This window comes from Desmodus rotundus, chromosome 13 (assembly GCF_022682495.2).
Source record: "Desmodus rotundus isolate HL8 chromosome 13, HLdesRot8A.1, whole genome shotgun sequence".
NCBI lineage: Eukaryota > Metazoa > Chordata > Mammalia > Chiroptera > Phyllostomidae > Desmodus > Desmodus rotundus.
In genome coordinates this window covers 26,941,080-26,959,864 of record NC_071399.1, presented here as the reverse complement: position 1 = coordinate 26,959,864, position 18,785 = coordinate 26,941,080, and the positions used below count along the sequence as shown (strand labels likewise).

General features: G+C 43.6%; 1 protein-coding gene across 3 annotated transcripts in view; it reads right to left on the bottom strand.

Annotated features, from left to right (window-relative positions):
* Positions 1-18,785, bottom strand: part of PSD3 (pleckstrin and Sec7 domain containing 3) — a 535,098-nt gene that overhangs the window by 317,533 nt on the left and 198,780 nt on the right. For all 3 annotated transcript variants that reach the window (XM_053916640.2, XM_053916638.1, XM_053916639.2), the window contains one exon: positions 8,172-8,280. In XM_053916640.2, coding sequence (XP_053772615.1) covers positions 8,172-8,280 — 109 coding nt within the window. The remainder of the gene's footprint in view (positions 1-8,171; positions 8,281-18,785) is intronic.

Genomic DNA, 18,785 nt, shown 5'->3' with positions numbered 1-18,785 from the left:
TACAAACTTTGACCTCAATTACATTTGGTGCCACACATTTTCGGAGATAAAAGCTTTCTGTTCTAGTAGAGAGGTGCTGTTCCAATGCTGTACCAAAGTTGATCTGATCCCACTCTCAAAAAAGTCAAATCCTGCTCCTCGGTTTTTCAATAGCTGCTTAAAAAAAACTACAGTGAACTCTGGCTCAAAAAATAATGAATCTCCTAGACAAAATTACAGTATGTTCTGAATAGACAATAGGAATAAGCTTTTCTACATGCCCTCCAGACCGATCTTTGCACTCCTCAGCTGTCTCGGTATATGAAACGCCAGGCTGTTCCAATGAGGGCGCTTGGCGTGCAAAGGTGGGAGCCAAGGTGGGATTAGGTGAAATCACTGACTTACTACAGCCAGAGGAAACGTTTACAGTCCCTCCCTGGCCCGCTCTGCCAAGCCAGCACTCACCACTAAAAACTACTGCTGATCAAGCAGAGTCTACAGAATAGCTAAAATAACGGAGGACATCTGGCCAACTTAATAAAGGCCAAAGAATGGTGAGCTAGTCTAATATCTACTTGTGTATCGTACTGTATAATCATTTTTTTGCTTTCCATAGTGGGGGGAAAGGAGGCTGGGAAGTAGAAAGGAAGGCGCAAACTAAGAAATATATGCCAAAAACAGGGCATTTACTAAAAGGATAGACATAAAATTATAAACCAACTTGATCTGAGGTGGAGACAAGAAAATAACTGAACAGAAGGCCCTAGAAGTAGTGGATATGCCCTTGTTGCTTTGTACACTCGGAGTTTTCTACACCAACCCACACTTTTCCAAGGCAATGACTCCTCACTTTCCTGGGTCCTCTGGCCCTTTCCAAGATTAGCGCAGGAGCGTGAGTAAGGCTGAGCAGCTAAGCTACTGCTTTTGCATCTTGCTCTCCAGGAATTCTGTGTGTATGGAGAGGTGTCCACCCAAATCAATAAGAGGCTCTACATTTACCCAACACATTCTATCATTAAGAATTAGTCAGCTTCTTCACACCATAAGCAAAAAGTAACTCAAAAATGGATCCCAAACCTAAATGTAAGAGTCAGAACTATAAAACTTAGAAGAAACTATGGGAGTAAGCCTTGACCTTAGACTAGGCAATAATTTCATCAAGATGTCACCAAAGGGAGACACCACTTCAGGTCCACTAGGATGGCTATAACTGTTGATAATAAAAATGACAGTAAGTGTTCGTGGGAATGTGGAGACACAGGAACCCACACAGACTACAGGTGGGAATGTAAAATGGCACAGCCACTGTGAAAAACAATTTAGAGGCTCCTCAAAAGGTTTAAAATACAATCACTCTATGATCCAATAATTGATCATAATAGCCAAAAAGTGGACACAATCAAATGTCCATCAAATGATGAATAGATAACTAAATGGAGACTACCCATATAAAGGAATATTACCCCACAACTTTTTACTGTGGGATAAAGTAGTGATACATGCTACAGCATGGATGAAACAATACAGGAAGTGAAAACGCTGGTCACAGAGACCACATACTACACGACTCCATTTATATGAAATGTCCAGAAGAAGCAACCCCATAGGCACAAAAATAAGTTAACAGTTGCCCAGTGGAAGGAGGAGACGGACAGTGACTGCCAGTGAGTGCAGGCTTGTCTTTCTGGCGTGATGAGAACGCCCTATAGTTCACTGTGGCGATGGATGTGCAACTCTGGGACCACACTAACAACCCCTATGTTTACACTCTACATGGGTTAACTGTATCGTATATAAATTTATCTCAATAAAGCTATTAAAAAGCAATCTCACTGCTGGGTACCTATCTAGAGGAAATGAAATCAGTACACAGAAATGATGTCTGCCTCTTCATGTTCATTGCAGAATTATTTACAGTAGCCAGGACGTGAAAAGGACCGAAGTGTCCACTGACAGGTGGATGAATAAGTAAGATCGGCGGGGGTGCGCGTGTGTTTACATAACGGAACATTGTTCAGCCATAAGAAAGAGGAAATAGCTGCCATTTGCAACGGCACGGATGTGCTTTGGGGGCATTATGCTAAGTTAAGATAAGTGACACAGAGAAAGACAAATACCAGATGATCTCCCTTACACGTGGAATCTGAAAACGACACACTCGAAGAAACACAGGACACTGGTGGTTAGCAGGGGCTGGGAAGAGGGGGAAGCAGGGAGGTGCTGGTCAAAGGGTATGAGCTCCAGTTACAAGATGAATACAGTCTGGAGATATGGGGTACAGCATGCTGGCTAGAGTTAAAAATACCGTACTGTATACTTGAAATCTGTTAAGAGAGTAGGTCTCAAATGTGCTCAGAAATGGACTTTTGTGTGGTATCTTCAGAATGATGTTATCTTCTAAATGTGTTCACCACAAAAAAAAAAGGAAAAAAAGGAAAAAAAAAGGTGACCCCGTGAAGTGATGGATATGCTAACTGACCTTAATACGGTAATCATTTCACAACCTATATCGTATTTTTCGGACCATAGACACACCGGACCATAAGACGCACCTAGGTTTCAGAGGACGAAAATAGGAAAAAAACCCCGCTCCACCACCCCCTCCCCTGCCCCTCGAACGAGGTAAGCTACATTCAGACTATAAGACACACCCTCATTTTCACCCCAAATTGGGGGGGGGGGGGGGGAGTATGTCTTATAGTCCGAAAAATACGGTACATGTATTAAATCAGTACACTGTACGCCTCAAACTTACACAATGTTGTTTGTCAATTACAATAAAACTGAAGAAAATAAAGAATTATTCAGGCTTCTGGGTCCCTATGGCAGTGGGCCAGAAGTTTGCCCCCTCTAAGTCCTATTTCAAATTTCAAAAGTAAATAAATTCGTAACAGTGCTGACAGAAAGAGAAACATGATTAAAGCTAGAGATTTTAATGAGTCTGTCATATTAAAAGGGATAGGACTATAACCACAGACAAAATACAGCAGAAGTCACAACCCAGACTAACCCAGAAAGCCTCAGTCATCCTAACAGCACAGCCACAGAGAAGCTAAAAGCCCAGAGTTGGCAGGTGTCCATACCTGGAATGGGAAGAAGAACAGATGTCAACTGTAATTAACTGAAGAATTATCCAGAGAACAGCTTCCCACATTGGCCCCCTCCCTCTTCCTCTCTTACCCAGAAGCTTGCTGGCACCAGACACTTGGCCTGGGTATAATCCAGCAGGCAGCACAGCCACCTGCCCCTGCACAGCTCACCTGACCTCACTCGGAGTCTGCTCAGCTCTCCTCCGCATACAGGGAAGAGGCCTGCTGGGGGCACCTAGTCCACACATACAGAGAAACCCCAGCTCTCTGTATCTGGGAGCTCAGTTTTTCATTCATGCATAGGAATGGAAAAACGAACTCCAACAGACATTTGAGGAAAAGCGGTGGCTTTCAAGAGAATTTCCAAGACTTAATGAAACAGAACTGACACTGGATGAAGCAGAACTGCGGAAACAGAAGGTAGACTTAGAAAACAAATTCTAATTAATTCTTTAGAGATATTCAAGACTGTAATGAATCCATAAAACAGAGTGTGATGAAAACTGAGTGATCACAGAATAGGAATGAGCTCTTGAAATTATAAATATGATTATCAAAATAAAAATGTTCCTAGAAACAACAGGAGATGATATTTTATTTTATTTTTTTAAGATTTTATGTATTTATTTTTAGAGAGAGGGGAAGGGAGGGAGAAAGAGAGGGAGAGAATATCAATGTGTGGTTGCCTCTCACATGCCCCCTACTGGGGACCTGACCTGCAACCCAGGCATGTGCCATGACTGCGAATGGAACCAGTGACCCTTCGGTTCACAGGCTGGCACTCAATCCACTGAGCTACACCAGCCAGGGCAGAAGGTGATATTTTAAAACAGGAGAAAAAAATTAAGAGACACATAAACTTAATCTAATCCAGGAGAACCAACATCAATCTATAGGAATTTCTGAAGAACCATGAAAAAATAGAGGGGGAATAATTAAAAAAAAATAGAACAAATGTTTCCAGATGTCACACCTCCTGACATGTCAGAGGGCTGGGTAAAGAGAACCCTTCAGAGTGTCCAGAGAGAAGGAGCAGAGTGTGCACAGAGGAGCGAGCAGCAGTCCCGGGCCAATGGGTGCCCACAGAGAGCAAAACAATGCTCCGGAGTTCTGAAGGGAAACGAGCTGAACCTGGCCTTCAATTCCAAAGAGATGAGCAATGAAGCATAAAAACAAAACAGTCACTTTCAGACATACAAAGCTGTAAGAATGTTACCCATCCCAGAACCTCTCTGAAAATATTACTAAGTGATACACTCCAGGAAAAAAAAAAATTCTAAGAATGCAGCGTGGAATCCAAGGAGCAGTACATCCAGTTCAGAATGCAATAAAGAATTCTGCCAGAGCGCAAGGAGAACAGTGGTACACAGGCCTAGAAAACGTACGGCACAATCTAGAACAAGTTGTCAGAGGTTCTAAGAAGAATGTCCTCAAGATGAAGATGCAGTTACAAATAATACAGTTATACACCTAGTGATAAAGTGAAGACCCAACAATCAAACAACACATCTGCTGCGTCCTCCCCGTGCTCCTTCTCCTCTCTGCTCAGGCTGGCTGGACTGTCCCTTGAGCAGAAGAGGTTAGGGACACAAGATCTACTTCTTCACTTGAGGTCCAACTACACTATGTGGATGCCGCATCTTGTACATCTGATGCTAGATTTTAAACGGTTTGAGTGAACCTGTAGAGACTAAGCACAAAAAAGATTTCGTTATAGTTACAGAACAGAACATAAATGCTGTAAGCCCTGTACAAGGAAAGGTAAGACAAACCCGGGACGGCTAGTTCAGTCGGCTAGAGCATGATGCAAGGTTGCAGGTTCAATTCCCGCTCAGGGTACATCTAAGAATCAACCAATGAAAGCATAAATAAGGGGAACGACAAATTGATGCCTCTCTCCCTCTCTCAAGAAAAAAAAATCAATAAAAAAGTTTAAAAGTCAACAGAGAACACAGGAGTGAGACTTTGTAAACTTCCTAGAGTTACTATAAGAAGTTAGTTGATCCTCCCCAGAGGCCTCGTCACTTCCTCACACACCTCGGTCAGCCACTTGTTCTCCCTACAGCTGAGGAAGTCTTAGTCTTCTTCGGAGGCTCTCTCAAGTATTTCTTCCTCCTGCTCTTTGACCAAGAGAGAGAGACTGGTGACCTGGCCATTTGACACTGCCTTAGGAACACTTCAAAGACGTCCTTTCCCACAACGAAGCCACGCCCCTGTTCCATGGACTCCACCTGAACAGTTCAGAAAAGCCATGCTGGCCACCAAGTGCAGCAGCTCCGAGGGGAAGGGCGTGCGTGGGAGTGGCAAGTGCCGGAGGCACTAGCCCATCTGCTAGTGGATACAGGCCCTGGTGGTTAGCCCCAGGTGAGGCTCCCACGGCCCCTCTTTTTTGCTTTGCAGCTCCCAGAATATTGGAGGGGAAGAGGTGAACCTACCACTAGTGACTCGCCACTTCCTCATTAAGTCACAGCACAACTGATGTCACAGACAGCCCAGAGCCTCTCGACAATTACCGACTATTACTCTGGGCCTTGAACAGCTCCTGAGCACTGCGACAGCTCCCAGAGAGGAGCAGAGAGCAGAGAAACAGAGAAGCATGGTCCCCTCTTTCCTTTCGCCATGTTGATGAACAGATAATGAGAATCCAGATTTTGAATCCTAGCCTCGGGATTAAACACTGGTCACTGATTCAAGATCCTTGAAATAAGCAACAGCTTGCAAACAACCTTGACTTGTCTTTCCTAGAACCTCCCACCTGCAGCCCACGTTAAGTCCCCACTCAGCGGTCAAGTCTAAGCCTCCCTTCCTAGAGGAGCGACACTTTCCTTGGGCCTAACTGGGGATCATGACCCCGCTGACCTCACTGGTCTCAGGCGAAGGCCCTGCCTATCACTGCAGATGCATTCAGAAGTCACTGCCAGCGTCTCCATTTCCCAGCAGGCTGTTTCTGGAGCACTAAGACTGTTAAAGTCACTTCTTTAATCCACTTTTGAAAAGTCCTGGGTGGGAAGAGGCAAGTCTATCAATCAAATTCAAATGGAAACACGATCCTACTCTCTCTACTACCTCTGCTCACGGTCCTCTGAGTCTGGGCAGTGTTCCGATGACAGATGAATGGTCTATAAAAATAAGCTTCAAGGGTATTTTTGAAATGATAAAAATATGCCATCATTTATTTGTGAAAACAGGAAAAGAGGACTTTTCCAAAAATTGATAAAAACTTGCCTTTTACCTTCCTATGGTAAGAAACAGCTTCTGTTGCCCGTTCCAATTTCCTGATCAATCCACCTTGATTTATCTGTCCAACACAGAACTTGGCACTTCCTTTTTACATGCCTGGGTAAAGTGCAAATTCTCTACCCTGCCTTAGAAGGCCCTGCAAGATTCTGCCCCTTTGGTAATGGTTATCTTCCTAAACCTCTCTCTCACTGACAGGCTTTACAAACCAACCAGGTTGGTCCCCTCCGTGGTCATCAAACAGTTGATATTTTCTGCTACCACACCCTTGCTCATAACCTGCCCTGTCCCAAAACTATTAAGCAGAATCCTCATTATTACGAACAAGTTCAACTTCCCCCTCCTCCACGAAGTCACCACTGCACAGCTGAAAATGATCCTTCCCTTCCTACAGTCACTTACAGACACATTTCTGCCTGACCAAAGAATAAGCTGCTAAATGTTGAGAACTGCTTCTACTTCTTTGTGCCCTTACAGTGCCCAGCACATAGTCAATGCCCATTAAATACATCTGTTCAGTAAATGCACGCATAAATTCACACCTGCAGAGTAACGTCACACTGAACAAGTAATAACACCCATTTCTTACCAAGGCAAATAATGAACAAGTTTAAAATATCATTTTGATTTGCCTCAGGTACACAGGGAAAACAACTCAAAACCTATGAGTAAAGATGAACCAAACTCACTCATCAGTAAGTCAGACGACTATGCAGACATTTGATTTATAAAGCAAAGTAAAAATCATGTGTTATCAAAGCCAAAAAATGCTCAATCAGCACAAAATCACAATGTGGTATTCAAAGTGAAGGCTATGTCCAGGAGTTTTAAACAGTATTGGGGTGGCTATAATCAGTATTCCCTCTCTGAAAACAGTGAATAGATGACTAAGTGCTCCAAACCCAGGGCCCAGAAGAGTTAGGTATTCATGCTACATGATAAACAGCAAATTACGGCCTGTTAAAAAGGCAGAAAGATGTTTTAAAAGTAACTTAGCTGTTTTAAGCTTTATTAACCGTACCCAACTATTAAAATATCTAGTAAGTATTCATTATTAAGGTAAAAGGAATTATTAAATGGCTGCATATTCACTGCATTCTTAATATACCCAAGTATCATGGGGTCCACTAAATAATCCCACCTAACATGTCAAAAGTGTATAGTTATTATTTGACTTTTTCAACTGAACAACAACTACATTAGGTCAGATTCCTTCTCTACCCAAAACAGAAATCAAGTCTCAGGTAGTGAAGAAAGTCAGGTCTGTTCTTCCAAATGTCAGCTCCAAGGCCAGGGACACACCCAGGACGATGATGAAGATGATGATGCTAACAGCAGCACACGCTTTTACAGCAGTTAGCACAAGCAGAGCACGGTCCTGAGATCCTTACATTTGTCAGTTTCCTTAGTCCTCAAAAGAATTCTGACGCGTGTATCACTATAATCTCAGTTTCCAGGTAGGAAACTAAGTCACAACCAGATTAGATAATTGACTCCAGGTCATACACCTGACAAGGTTCAGGGCCGGACTTCAAAGTCAGAAAGAATCTGACCCAGAGCCCAGGCTCCTCCTGCCCACATGCAACGTCCCTTTCCCAATTCCCCACACATGCTAATATTCCCTTTCTCATCTTTTCCTCCCACATTTCATCCGCATTGCTGCCTTTCTACTTCCGTGAAACATTTCTGCTTTAATTACACATCAAAACAGTCTTCCTAAGATGTAGAATTCAGAAATATAGGATGTGATTCTCGTAGGTGATTTCAAGTAGCTTCGTAGTTTGAAGAATTCTCAGTTCCCGAGATTGAAATTTCAGTAGGGCTTCATATCTGTGACCTGAAGGGGAAGGGTAGGGACACACTTACTAGTATCTGGAGTTTTCTCTTCAGATCTGCCAAATAAAAATTCATATTTGGCCTTGGCAACACTCTGGGAATGTGCTGATGCATTGTTACCCCAAACAAATGTCTCTGCCTGCAAAATCAGAACAAAACAAAGGTATAATTAAAAATACATCACACGGCAAACCAGCCAAGATGTTGGCTAAGTAACTATGACTCGATAGAGTGCTATGCAGCCACTAAAAAAGAAACTAGAAAAACATACCCTGACAGAAATCAGAAGCCAAGATGACTACAAGATTACAGCTGTACAGGGTCCGGTCCCTTTTTATTACAAAATCTTTTACTACAAAATCCTAAGCATGCAATTCTGTAACACAACAATATCACACTCAAGCACACCATATGACATTTTAGGTGAAATGTTCAAATTAAAACTATAAATCATTACACCCATATTATTACCCTACCAACCATACCCAAGCAGGCATTACTTCTGCTGAACCCTGTATTTAAAAAGATAAACACATGAACATGTGTAGGGGGATAAGAAAAATATGAAGAGTTTGGCTGGACTGGAAGGCTAAATTATGGTAGAATTTTTTTAAATTAGGTTTACATAACCTTTTTACAATGAGAAAATTATATTTAGACACATCATTTTCCAAATAATTACCATGACCCACAGCCCACAGAAGGAACGTTTCTGCCATGGGTAGGGGTCTGCTGAAGTGTGCCAACAAAAAGGAATCTTTCCCCAAAAGCCATCACGTTTTTATTCAATCAGGAACCCCGTTCAGCCAAACAAGGCATAGAAGAGCCAGGTATCCCATTTGTACTAGTTGTCCTAAATTTGAGTGCCTGTCCCAGTGCCCGCTGGAATTCTTAAAAGTCCCTTATTTGAAAGAAAAACCATGAAGGGGACTGTAAAAGTGGTTCACATCGTGACTCTGAATTCCTACCACCTTCTTCTTCGTGGCTTTAGGCAACTGACAAAAATCAGGAGCTCCTCCCTTCTCCAGCCTAGGATTAATTAAAAATAAGTAATGAAGTAGAAATCCCAAAACGCGAAGCTGACCTCGTCCCATGAAGGACTCATTCAGATCCAGACATTACCCAACTGGTCCCCACCCTCTAATTTAATGAGACATCTTCCCTTCCCATGTCTGAGCAGCAGATGATCCCGTTCACTTTGGGAGAGAGGAAGATGAAGGGTTTCATCAGCAACCAGACAACCACCTCAAAAAGGGAAACTTTCTGACACCTTCTCTATCCTTTGGAACAGAAACGACTGGCGGCAGTAAGAAGGCCCGTGGCTGGGTTACGATGAACTCCATCACCCCACTGCAGACAGGCTCAGTGGGCAGGCCTCTCTTTCTTCTCGTATACCGGTATCAGACCTACCTTGTACAACTGTGAGATTAGCAATTTCTTGAAATAGCTCTACAATCACTTCATGTCCCTAATGTGTAAACTTTATCTTTCTGGAGAAGGTGCACATTCCTCCTGGAGCTACATGCTTGATAATCACAGGTCGTTAATTATCCTTTTCCCCAATAGAGAAGCATGTTAATTTTTTGATGTGTTTAGGGAGCTTCAGGCTGGTAGAAGAGGAACTCGGTGCCCTAATTTAGGTAGGGTAGGGAAGGCTCTCTGAGGAACTTTTACCCACAGAGCCGAGAAGGATGAGAGGCTGGGGAAGGACAGAAACACCCATCTAAGCAGAAGGAGGGTCACATGCAACGGCCTCAAAGTATGAAAGAACTAGGCTACTCTAGTAACTGAGAGAAGGCCAATGGGGCCACGGAACAGCGGGCGAACGGGCAAGTGTGAGGCTGAGCACAGCACAGCACGGCAGGCTGTGACCCTGGAGGGCAGGCGGGGGCCAAACACACAGGGTCTACAGGTCAAGGAAAGGTCTGATGCAAAGACCCAAAGGGTTGTAAACAACAGTGGTTCCTTAACATTTTTTAAAGATCATTTATACTTTAAAAGTTTACAAGATTGTTATAGGGGGAAAGGGCTGGAGCGAATCAAGAGGAAGCAGTTTCCAAATGAGAGAGCGTGTGGAAGCTCAGAGCAGGATAATGGCCATGGAAACAGAAGTGGGTGAATTTGAAATATATTTTGTAGGGAGGATCTACATTAATGTTCTGATAAAGTGAACTTAAGGAATGAAGGAAAGGAAGAAATGAAGGACAATTATAATAAATAATAATTACTAACCACCTGCTCCAGCCCAGGCGCTGTTCTAATGCGATTCACGGGATCTCTCATTTCACACCTAGAACAATCCTCTTGGGTGGGCACTACTAACATCCCGGGCTCACCGGTGGAGAAAAGGAGACAACACGCAGGCAAACCATTTATCCAAGGTTACACAGACAGTAAATTGTGGATCCCAGATTCGTATCCTGAATCCAGAACCCACGACCCAGAGAATGACTCCCAGGAACCTGGCTTGAGCAGCTCGGAACATGGGTTAAGAAAGGGGACAGAGAGAAGGAAAATTAGCAATAGCATGAATTCGGACTTCCAGGTGATTTCCCAATGGCTCAGTAAAAGAGAAAAAAAAATTCTAAAGAAAAATCCATTACTACAGTGCTGGGGGCGGAAAAAGATGCCATTGACGAAGCACCAGTTTTAAGAAATTTCAGGAAGATAATTTACTGGTGTATAGTCTCAACCTAAAGCCTGAGGAGTATTCCCTAAAGGAAGGTTCCCCTTGAGCAAAGGTTTTTAACCTCAGTTCCATGGGGGTCTGTCAACAGAACTCTGGAATTCTTAAGTTAGATGGGGAAAAACAATTCATCTTCACTTTCACTCACCTTAAGCTGAAACTTAGTATTTTTTTCAAATATAAATGTATGCAATAAACCACAGTATTATCATGAGTAACTCTAACTTTGTCACCAACAGAAATCACAGCCACTCCCACATCACATACAGTTACTGCAGGTGTTTTGAACTATCATTTACACTCATAGCTACTTTGCAATGATAGTAGTTACCAGACCCACCAGTAAACCTTATTATTGAATAAAAAAACACAATATATTACCACATCACAAATTCATGAAATATTTTGGTAGCCAACGTAGTTTGTTTCTTTTGCAGCTCCACGTATATTATTGTATGCACTTAAGAAGCATTATTCTGACGAGAGGTCCAGAGCTGTACCAGGCTAACAGAAGGGGCCGAGGCACAACAGAAGATTAAGAGACTATTCAAGAGCATCGGGCCTCAAACCGCAGGTCGTGGCCTGTTAGTCGTTTGTGTATCAGCTGTGCAGGTCATGACCAGATTTTTACATAAGTTTACACACATGCACACATAACAGAATAAAACTGAAAAGACCAGAATAGCACATAGCAAGATACGCATTGTTTTATAAAACTGTTTGTGTGTGTTCGTGTGTGTATTAGGTCATGACATAAAATGTACTTCTCCCCATGAGTCGTGATCCAAACTGTTGGAAAGCCACTGCTCCAGAGCGGTCCTCAAAGTTTGGAACCACCCGTAGGGCCTGTTAAAACACACGCAGGGGGCTGACCCAGAGTTTCTGACTCGTGGGTATGGGAGGTTTGGGCTGAGAATTTGCATCTTCTAGCAATTTTGCAGGTGATGCTGATGCTGCTGGTTTGGAGACCAAAATCTGTGCCCCACTGCTCTAGACCAATGTTTTCCATACTTTACTGTATATGTGAGTCACCTGGGAATCTTGTTAAAATATAGACTGCGCAGGCCTGGGCTGGGCCAGAGACTCTGCATTCCTAAAAAGTTCCCAGGTGATAGTGGTCCACAGAGCATCCCTGGTGCCGAGGCTTGAAAGGGAAGCAGCGCCCAAAGCATATTCAGACTCTCGGAAAAGAGAAACTTTTAGAGGAAGGTCTAACCAGGAGTAAAATATACTAAAGGGTTCCACTCTAATAAGTATTCCATACTATGAAAATTGTGGGGGACCCTAATTGTGATTCAGGACCACTCAAAGCATTAACATTCTCTGACTTGCCTAGTGAAAGAAAATGTGTTCCGCTCAAGAGAATTATTCTTAAAGCTGAGAGCCCCACTGATGTACCGTCTCCTCATGCCAAGGGTTATAAATCTACACCCATCTTTATGATTTTTGCAGGTCTTTGCAAAATCCTATTTGAAATAGCTTAACAGAAGACCCATATAATTCAGCACTACTTTTTCCTTCTGTATTACTAATTGAACAAAATATGTTCTTTGGTTTTATTGCAGTCATTTTAGAAACATAAATATCATTAATAAATACAGGATATGAAGTAACATTAGCAAATGGACTGTCAGATGATCCAGATTTAAATCCCAGCTGGGACTTCCACTCCATCACACACTAATGTTTCGCCTTTGGACATTAGCTTCCCTTTTGATAAACAATGCTATTTAAATTTATCATAAGGTCCCTTCTAACTCGGAAGTAAGAAGACTCTTCACACTTCTGAGCCATCTGCACAGACATTTCATTAAGGAGGAATAACACAAATCTTTTCCTGTGGTAAAGTTACAATGACATGATCACCAAAACATGCCTGCCCCGAAAGAGCAAGTCGACCATGACACGAACAGGAGAGCCCCAGCCAGACAGCTCAGTGGTTGGACCACCATCCTGTACACCAAGGTTGCAGGTTCAATTCCCAGTCAGGGCACATACTTAGGCTGTGGTTTTGATCCCTGAATAGGGCATATATGGGAGGCAACTGATCAATGTTTCTGTCTCACATCGATGTTTCTCTCTCTCTCCCTTCCTCTTTCTCCAAAATCAATAAATATATCCTTGGGTGAGGATTAAAAGAATGGACAGGACATATAAAATCTCGCTCTTACATTTTACATGAATTTGCACTTGCATTATCCACTCTCAACATGTTACTGATTATAATTACCCACTGTCAGAGAAACAGAAAATGCCATTGATGTAAAATAATTCTTTTTAGCTACAAAAAATAAAGAGAAAGAAGAAAGCTGCAAGCAAACATTAAAAGAAATACAGTAGGTTTGGGAGGGGAACAACAGGGTCAGAGGAAGGTGAGGTGGAGATGGGGCTTGAGAGTGGAGTCTGAGGAGGGTCGCATGCTCCCTCGTTTCCTTTTCATATCCATTTCGGCACGATGGTCAGAGGACCTGAGAGCCTCCTACTCAGTCAGAGTTGGGCAGGTGCTTCAGGACAGGGAAGATTAAGCTAAAGGAAAGACTATAGAAATGCTTCGCAACTCACTCAAAACCAACACCAGATTCCAGCATTCACATGCCATGTCCTGTTAACCGCATCCTACTCTAGGGCCTGGAAACAGGGACCGCACAGGCCACCTTAAGTGCAGGCAGGGACTAGCAGCTTAGTGCTAAGGCTACAAAAGGCCTGGTGTTACGGGCTGAAATGTGTCTCCAAAGTTTGTATGTTGAAGCAGTAACCCCCAGCACCTTCGATGTGACTCGCTATTGGGAGACAGGGTCTATCCGTTTGTTCATTAGGATGGACCCTAATGCAGGAGGACTGGTGTCCTTATAAGAAAAGGAGATTAGGACAGACACACAGAAGGAAGACCAGGTGGAGCAACGGGAAGAAGGTGACCATCTGCAAGCCAAGGAGAGAAGCTTCGGAAGAAACAAGCCCTGCTGACACCTTGATCCGGGACTTCTGGCCTCCAGATCTGAGAGAAAGTTATTTTTGCTCTGGCTAAGTTACCTGCCTAGCGGTAGTTTACTGTAGCAGTCTAGCAAAGCAACATGTTGGGGAAGGCTGAAAGAGTTAGGCACAAACAGGAAGTTGGTTAAGATGATAGGTAATTCAAGTCCTGTTAAAAGGTAACAGAACCAATCCAAGTCACACCACAGAATACTCCAAGGCCAGGAAAGGGGGAGAGGAGTGGCTAAAACAAGTAGCATTGGTGAAAAGGAAGGGTTATCGAGCAGTTAGATCCCTAGATCCCTGCCTCTACTTCATTAGGTAACTGTGCCTCCCCCACCCAGGCCCAAGAATGAAGCTTTATTCACTGGGGAGACTTTCCAAAGAACATCTGTGGCCTGGGGGACACCAGGCCCAATTGACACAGGATGCCTTAGTGGACACGGGATCTGCTGGCTGGAGGCTGAGAGGCTCAGACTTCCCTGGCCTGACCTATGGAATGCACCCTAGACTACACCTTGCCGGCAGGAGATCTGAAGAGCTTGCCCTGCAGAAAGCAACCAGCCCAAGAAGACCTAAATAATTAACTCAGGGACACACTAATAACCAGCCTAATCAGATCCTCCTACAGTGAAGCTCAGAACTTCCAACTGGTATTTAGACCCCACTATTACATTATATCCATTAACTTTCATGACTATGATGTGTTTTAAAAATTGCAGAGCAGTTACTTAGTAGAATGTTCTTCAACTTGGGTTTGCCATCAACATTTCCTCGCGAGTAAATTCAGACTATGAATCTTTGACGGGAATATCACAGAAGTGACGCTGTTCTCTTTAGAGGCACAGGACTGCAATCTGTCCCACTGCTGATCACAGTCACTTCGATTTGCCAGGCTTCTGCGGTGTCGACCTCAACTGTCTCTCTTTGTCGTTAACTAGTCCGCTGCAAACATCCTGCTCCTCATCAAACTTTCGGATTACACGTTTATTTTATCGATGTGGGCCAAATTTACTACTTCATCCAATGGGCTGTAATCCACTACTTTTATTATTCACTTTAATGTCCAAAATACCCAGTTTTGCTTTGGCCAGTGCGAGCTCTTTCTAGCTGGCGTTTGTGTCTTTCTGATATGTCCCCATTATTCTCTGAGCACGTCTTTACTTTCTGGCACAGTAAGATGTTCAGGCCGCTTCTCTCTGGCATCAGCCATTTCTTTAAAATAAAATATAAAAATAAAATAAAACAAAATAAAGTCTTGGTCCCTTTTAGTGAGTAACATCATTTAGGATTTAGATACAAAAACTAGATGTTGGGTGGTCAAGTGTGCTCATTTTTATTTGTAGGGGGGAGGAGGGGCCGTAACTGCTCGTGGACCAACTCATGGGACAGGGCGGGAGAATTTAAAACAGATACACCCGCGCGCATACACACACACTCCTGTGAGTGGAACGAGGGCCTCCCCAGATGTCCACATCCTAATCACTGAAACCTGTGCATGTTGTTTTATGTGGCAGATTTTGAAGATGTGATTAAGTTTCTTGATAAGAGATTATCCTGATTACCTGGGTGGGACAAAATCTGAGACAGAAAGAAAGAAAGTCAGAGGGAAGCAGAGTGAGAGAAGAGACGCGACTGCTGGTGGATGGGGAAAGGGGCCCGGAGCCGAGGGATGCAAGGGGTCGCAGCTCTAGGGGCTGGTTCTCCCCTAGAGCCCAGAGGCAGCACTGCCCCACCGTGACTTTAGCCTCCAACACCCATGTGGACAGCTGGCCTCCAGGACCATAGGGAGTAATACACTTCTGTTGTTTCAATCCACCAACTGTGTGGTACTTGGTTATAGCAGCCCTGGGAAACTAATACACACACACAGACATTTATATTCAAATTTATATGCACTTCTGTATCTAAGTTTACTTCTACATCTATCTACTAAGAACTCCATGAGTTCACAGGAATGTCTTCTCCATAGGGATGCTTCTGCTGCTCTCAAGCATAAACGAGTGAGTTTTTAGTGAAATAATCACAAGGTTCAATGATTAGTTGTTATTCCACCTGTACTATTCCTTGTTATGCAGTTCATCCAAATATACTTTGCTCTAAAAAAATTTTTTTTAAAAAATACACTTTGCTCTTCCACTATAATTTAAAAGACTGAATTGCTAAGAAACAAGCAAAACCATCGATTCCTTCAGGCTATGCAGAGAGAGGCTCAAATCCTGTCATGTGCAGCATTTTTCCCTCCAAAAATATATCTGACCCGCGCCTGCAAATAAACAAGTGGAAAGAACGCCGGTATCTGGGAAGAGGGGTCAGCCCGTGTAATTTACAGTCCCCTCCAAGCAGCCCCTTCTCCCTTGACAGGCTAACTGGATAGGTATTTCAAAAGCTAGTAACCGCACCATGTACAACCGGGACAGAGAGCCTCAAGAGTAGAAAGAGGTCAAAAACAGCCAGAAGGCAAATGGGGTAGCAGAAAGACCAAATCTTTGACTTTTAAAGGTTAGAAACAGCCCGGAAACCAAAGGGCAGAGCAGGCAGTGGGATGACAAGGCCAAGGAAAAGGCAGAGGGAAACAGACTCCACGAGTCAGCTCCTCTCTGTTCACTATCCAGCCCCGCTGCCAGCCTGTTTCAACTGTGTGAGCACAGAGACAAGAGCTGAATTCACGGCCTTTTTAAAAGCCCCTGGAGGTCCATTCTCATCTTCCTACCAGATGCTGTCTATTCACTGGGCCCATTTCCTGAAAGCGCACTCCCCTGGGACAGGGCAAGTGAGGGCTCTGCGGCTGCTCCAGGCGCGGGGTTGAGTCAGGGAGCCAGCCTCATGGGGGTGGCAGGGGCTCCAGAGCAGAGACCCAGGTACCAGCTGCCTCCCAGTGCCATGCATGTGAAATGAGAGGGAAGGACATACACGCAAGTCTTTGGCTGACTCCAAGGCAATCTGCATCTTGGAGACATTTTCGTTGTCTTCTGATCAAATGGGAAGATTTTATCTCCCTTCTAGGAACTGTGCCTGCCCTGGGCAAGGCTTTGAATTCACAATACAATATGACTAATTATAAATGGTGAGAGTGGCTTTATTTTTTTTGGAGACTGATGCAGAAAGTTAGGGGGTCGGAAACTAGGACAATAAACATTCCTTTGTAACAAAGCCTCCCATAAAACAAAGGGATTCAGTTTTCCTCAAAGCTCCTTCACTATGGCACTAAGTCACTAAAATGTTGGAGAGCTTCAAAGAAAGCATTTAAAAGAAAATTAACAACCAGCTCTGACCGGTGTGGCTCAGTGGGTTGGGCTTCATCCTGCAATGCAAAAGGCTGCAGGTTCGATTCCTGGTCAGGGCATAAGCCTGGGTTGTGGGTTTGGTCCCTGGTCAGAGTGAGTATCAGAGGCAACTGTTCGATGTTTCTCTCTCACATCGATGTTTCTCTCCCTTTCTCCCTCCCTTCTCTCTAAATATAAATAAAATCTTTAAAAAATAAATAAATAAAAAGAAAATTACCATTCAAATAGTATTAGTTCACAACATCCTCAGCCTTCCCCCCATTTGACAATCGGCAATGACAGATGGGGGGGCTGTGGCAGCGACTGCACAGGCCCAGGGATTGAGGTCTGGTTTGAGTCTGTCTACGACCTGCCTTTCGCCGTCCTCAGGCTTTGGATCTATGTGCTTCTGATAATGTTAAACTCATACATGAAGTGGACAACATAAAGACCCTGATTTTTAAAAGAAAACACACATTTTTAATCCTTTAGACACATCTTCCTTGCTGCAGATGCTGGGGTCTTACTCGGGGGGCTGGAGCTCTCCACACGCAGGGCGCCCTGAGGATTTACGTCAGGCAGCACGAAGGAAGACAAAGGCCACAGAGAACTCGGAAAGTCAGCCCAGCATAATCAGGGTCCCTCTGAGGAAATCAACGGGACTCTGAATCAGTGACATGCACAGATGCTCCTCTGTGGACTCGGAAAAGAGGTGGAAGGTTAGGTACGAAGACAACTTCACAACAAGTACCACGCAAAGCAGAGATGACGGGCTCATAGAAAGTGTTCGAACAAATTTTTGCTGAGTACTTATAAACTCAGCAACCTCAAAAGGGCCTTGAAACCTTGGCAGGAATACCACAAAGAAATTACATAAACGAAATATTAGCCTGATTCATCTAAATCGACGCTTTGCAAAATACAGAAGCATCTTTAGTTATTTCAAAGGTTCCAGTAACTTCTGAAATAAAATTAAATCCACTCTCATTTTTTAAAACGTCCTTTGGCACTCTGACATGAAGAAAAAAATAGGTGTGAAAAGTGAGTGCAAGGTGGGTATCGTGAGAGGTAAGTGTCTTCTTAACTTAGTCTGCTGCATCTTTATTTTCCTTACCGTGAAAGTCAGTTCCACGCGGCGATGTATTTTAGTGGCATATGTAATACAAGGGCTAGATCTCACAAATAAGACGTGCTAAAGATTTTTCTTGATCACGGTTAAGAAAATCACCCTTAATTTTCTTCTCCTCCAAGGAGGTATGTGAATAATTAAATAAATTAACCCAACATTCTTTTCTAGTCACAAAGCATTTAGCCAACCTGCCTGAAGGGAGAAAAAAGTGCCTCTGGACAAGCACAAACATTCTGAAAGTCATAAAATCCAGGCTATAATTCAAGCTAAAATAGCACATGAAATATGAGAAATAATATAATCATTGTACTCATTTCTACAAGAAAATACACCATCCACCTAAATGTCACCAAAGTAAAATATCTCCACCCAAGCACGTGCCCCTCTGAAAAACACCACGTGATCGTGAGTTTGTACCACAAGGAAAACCAGGAAAGCCCGGTCGCCCCCTGGGAAGCATCTGGTTCCACCCACAGGACATAAATCCTGCCCGGACAACACCGAGCTCCTCGGGCCTGGCTGGCGGCAGACGCCCATTATGAAGAAATGTGCACACGCTGAGGCAGGAGGACCCATAAAACACACATCTGTCA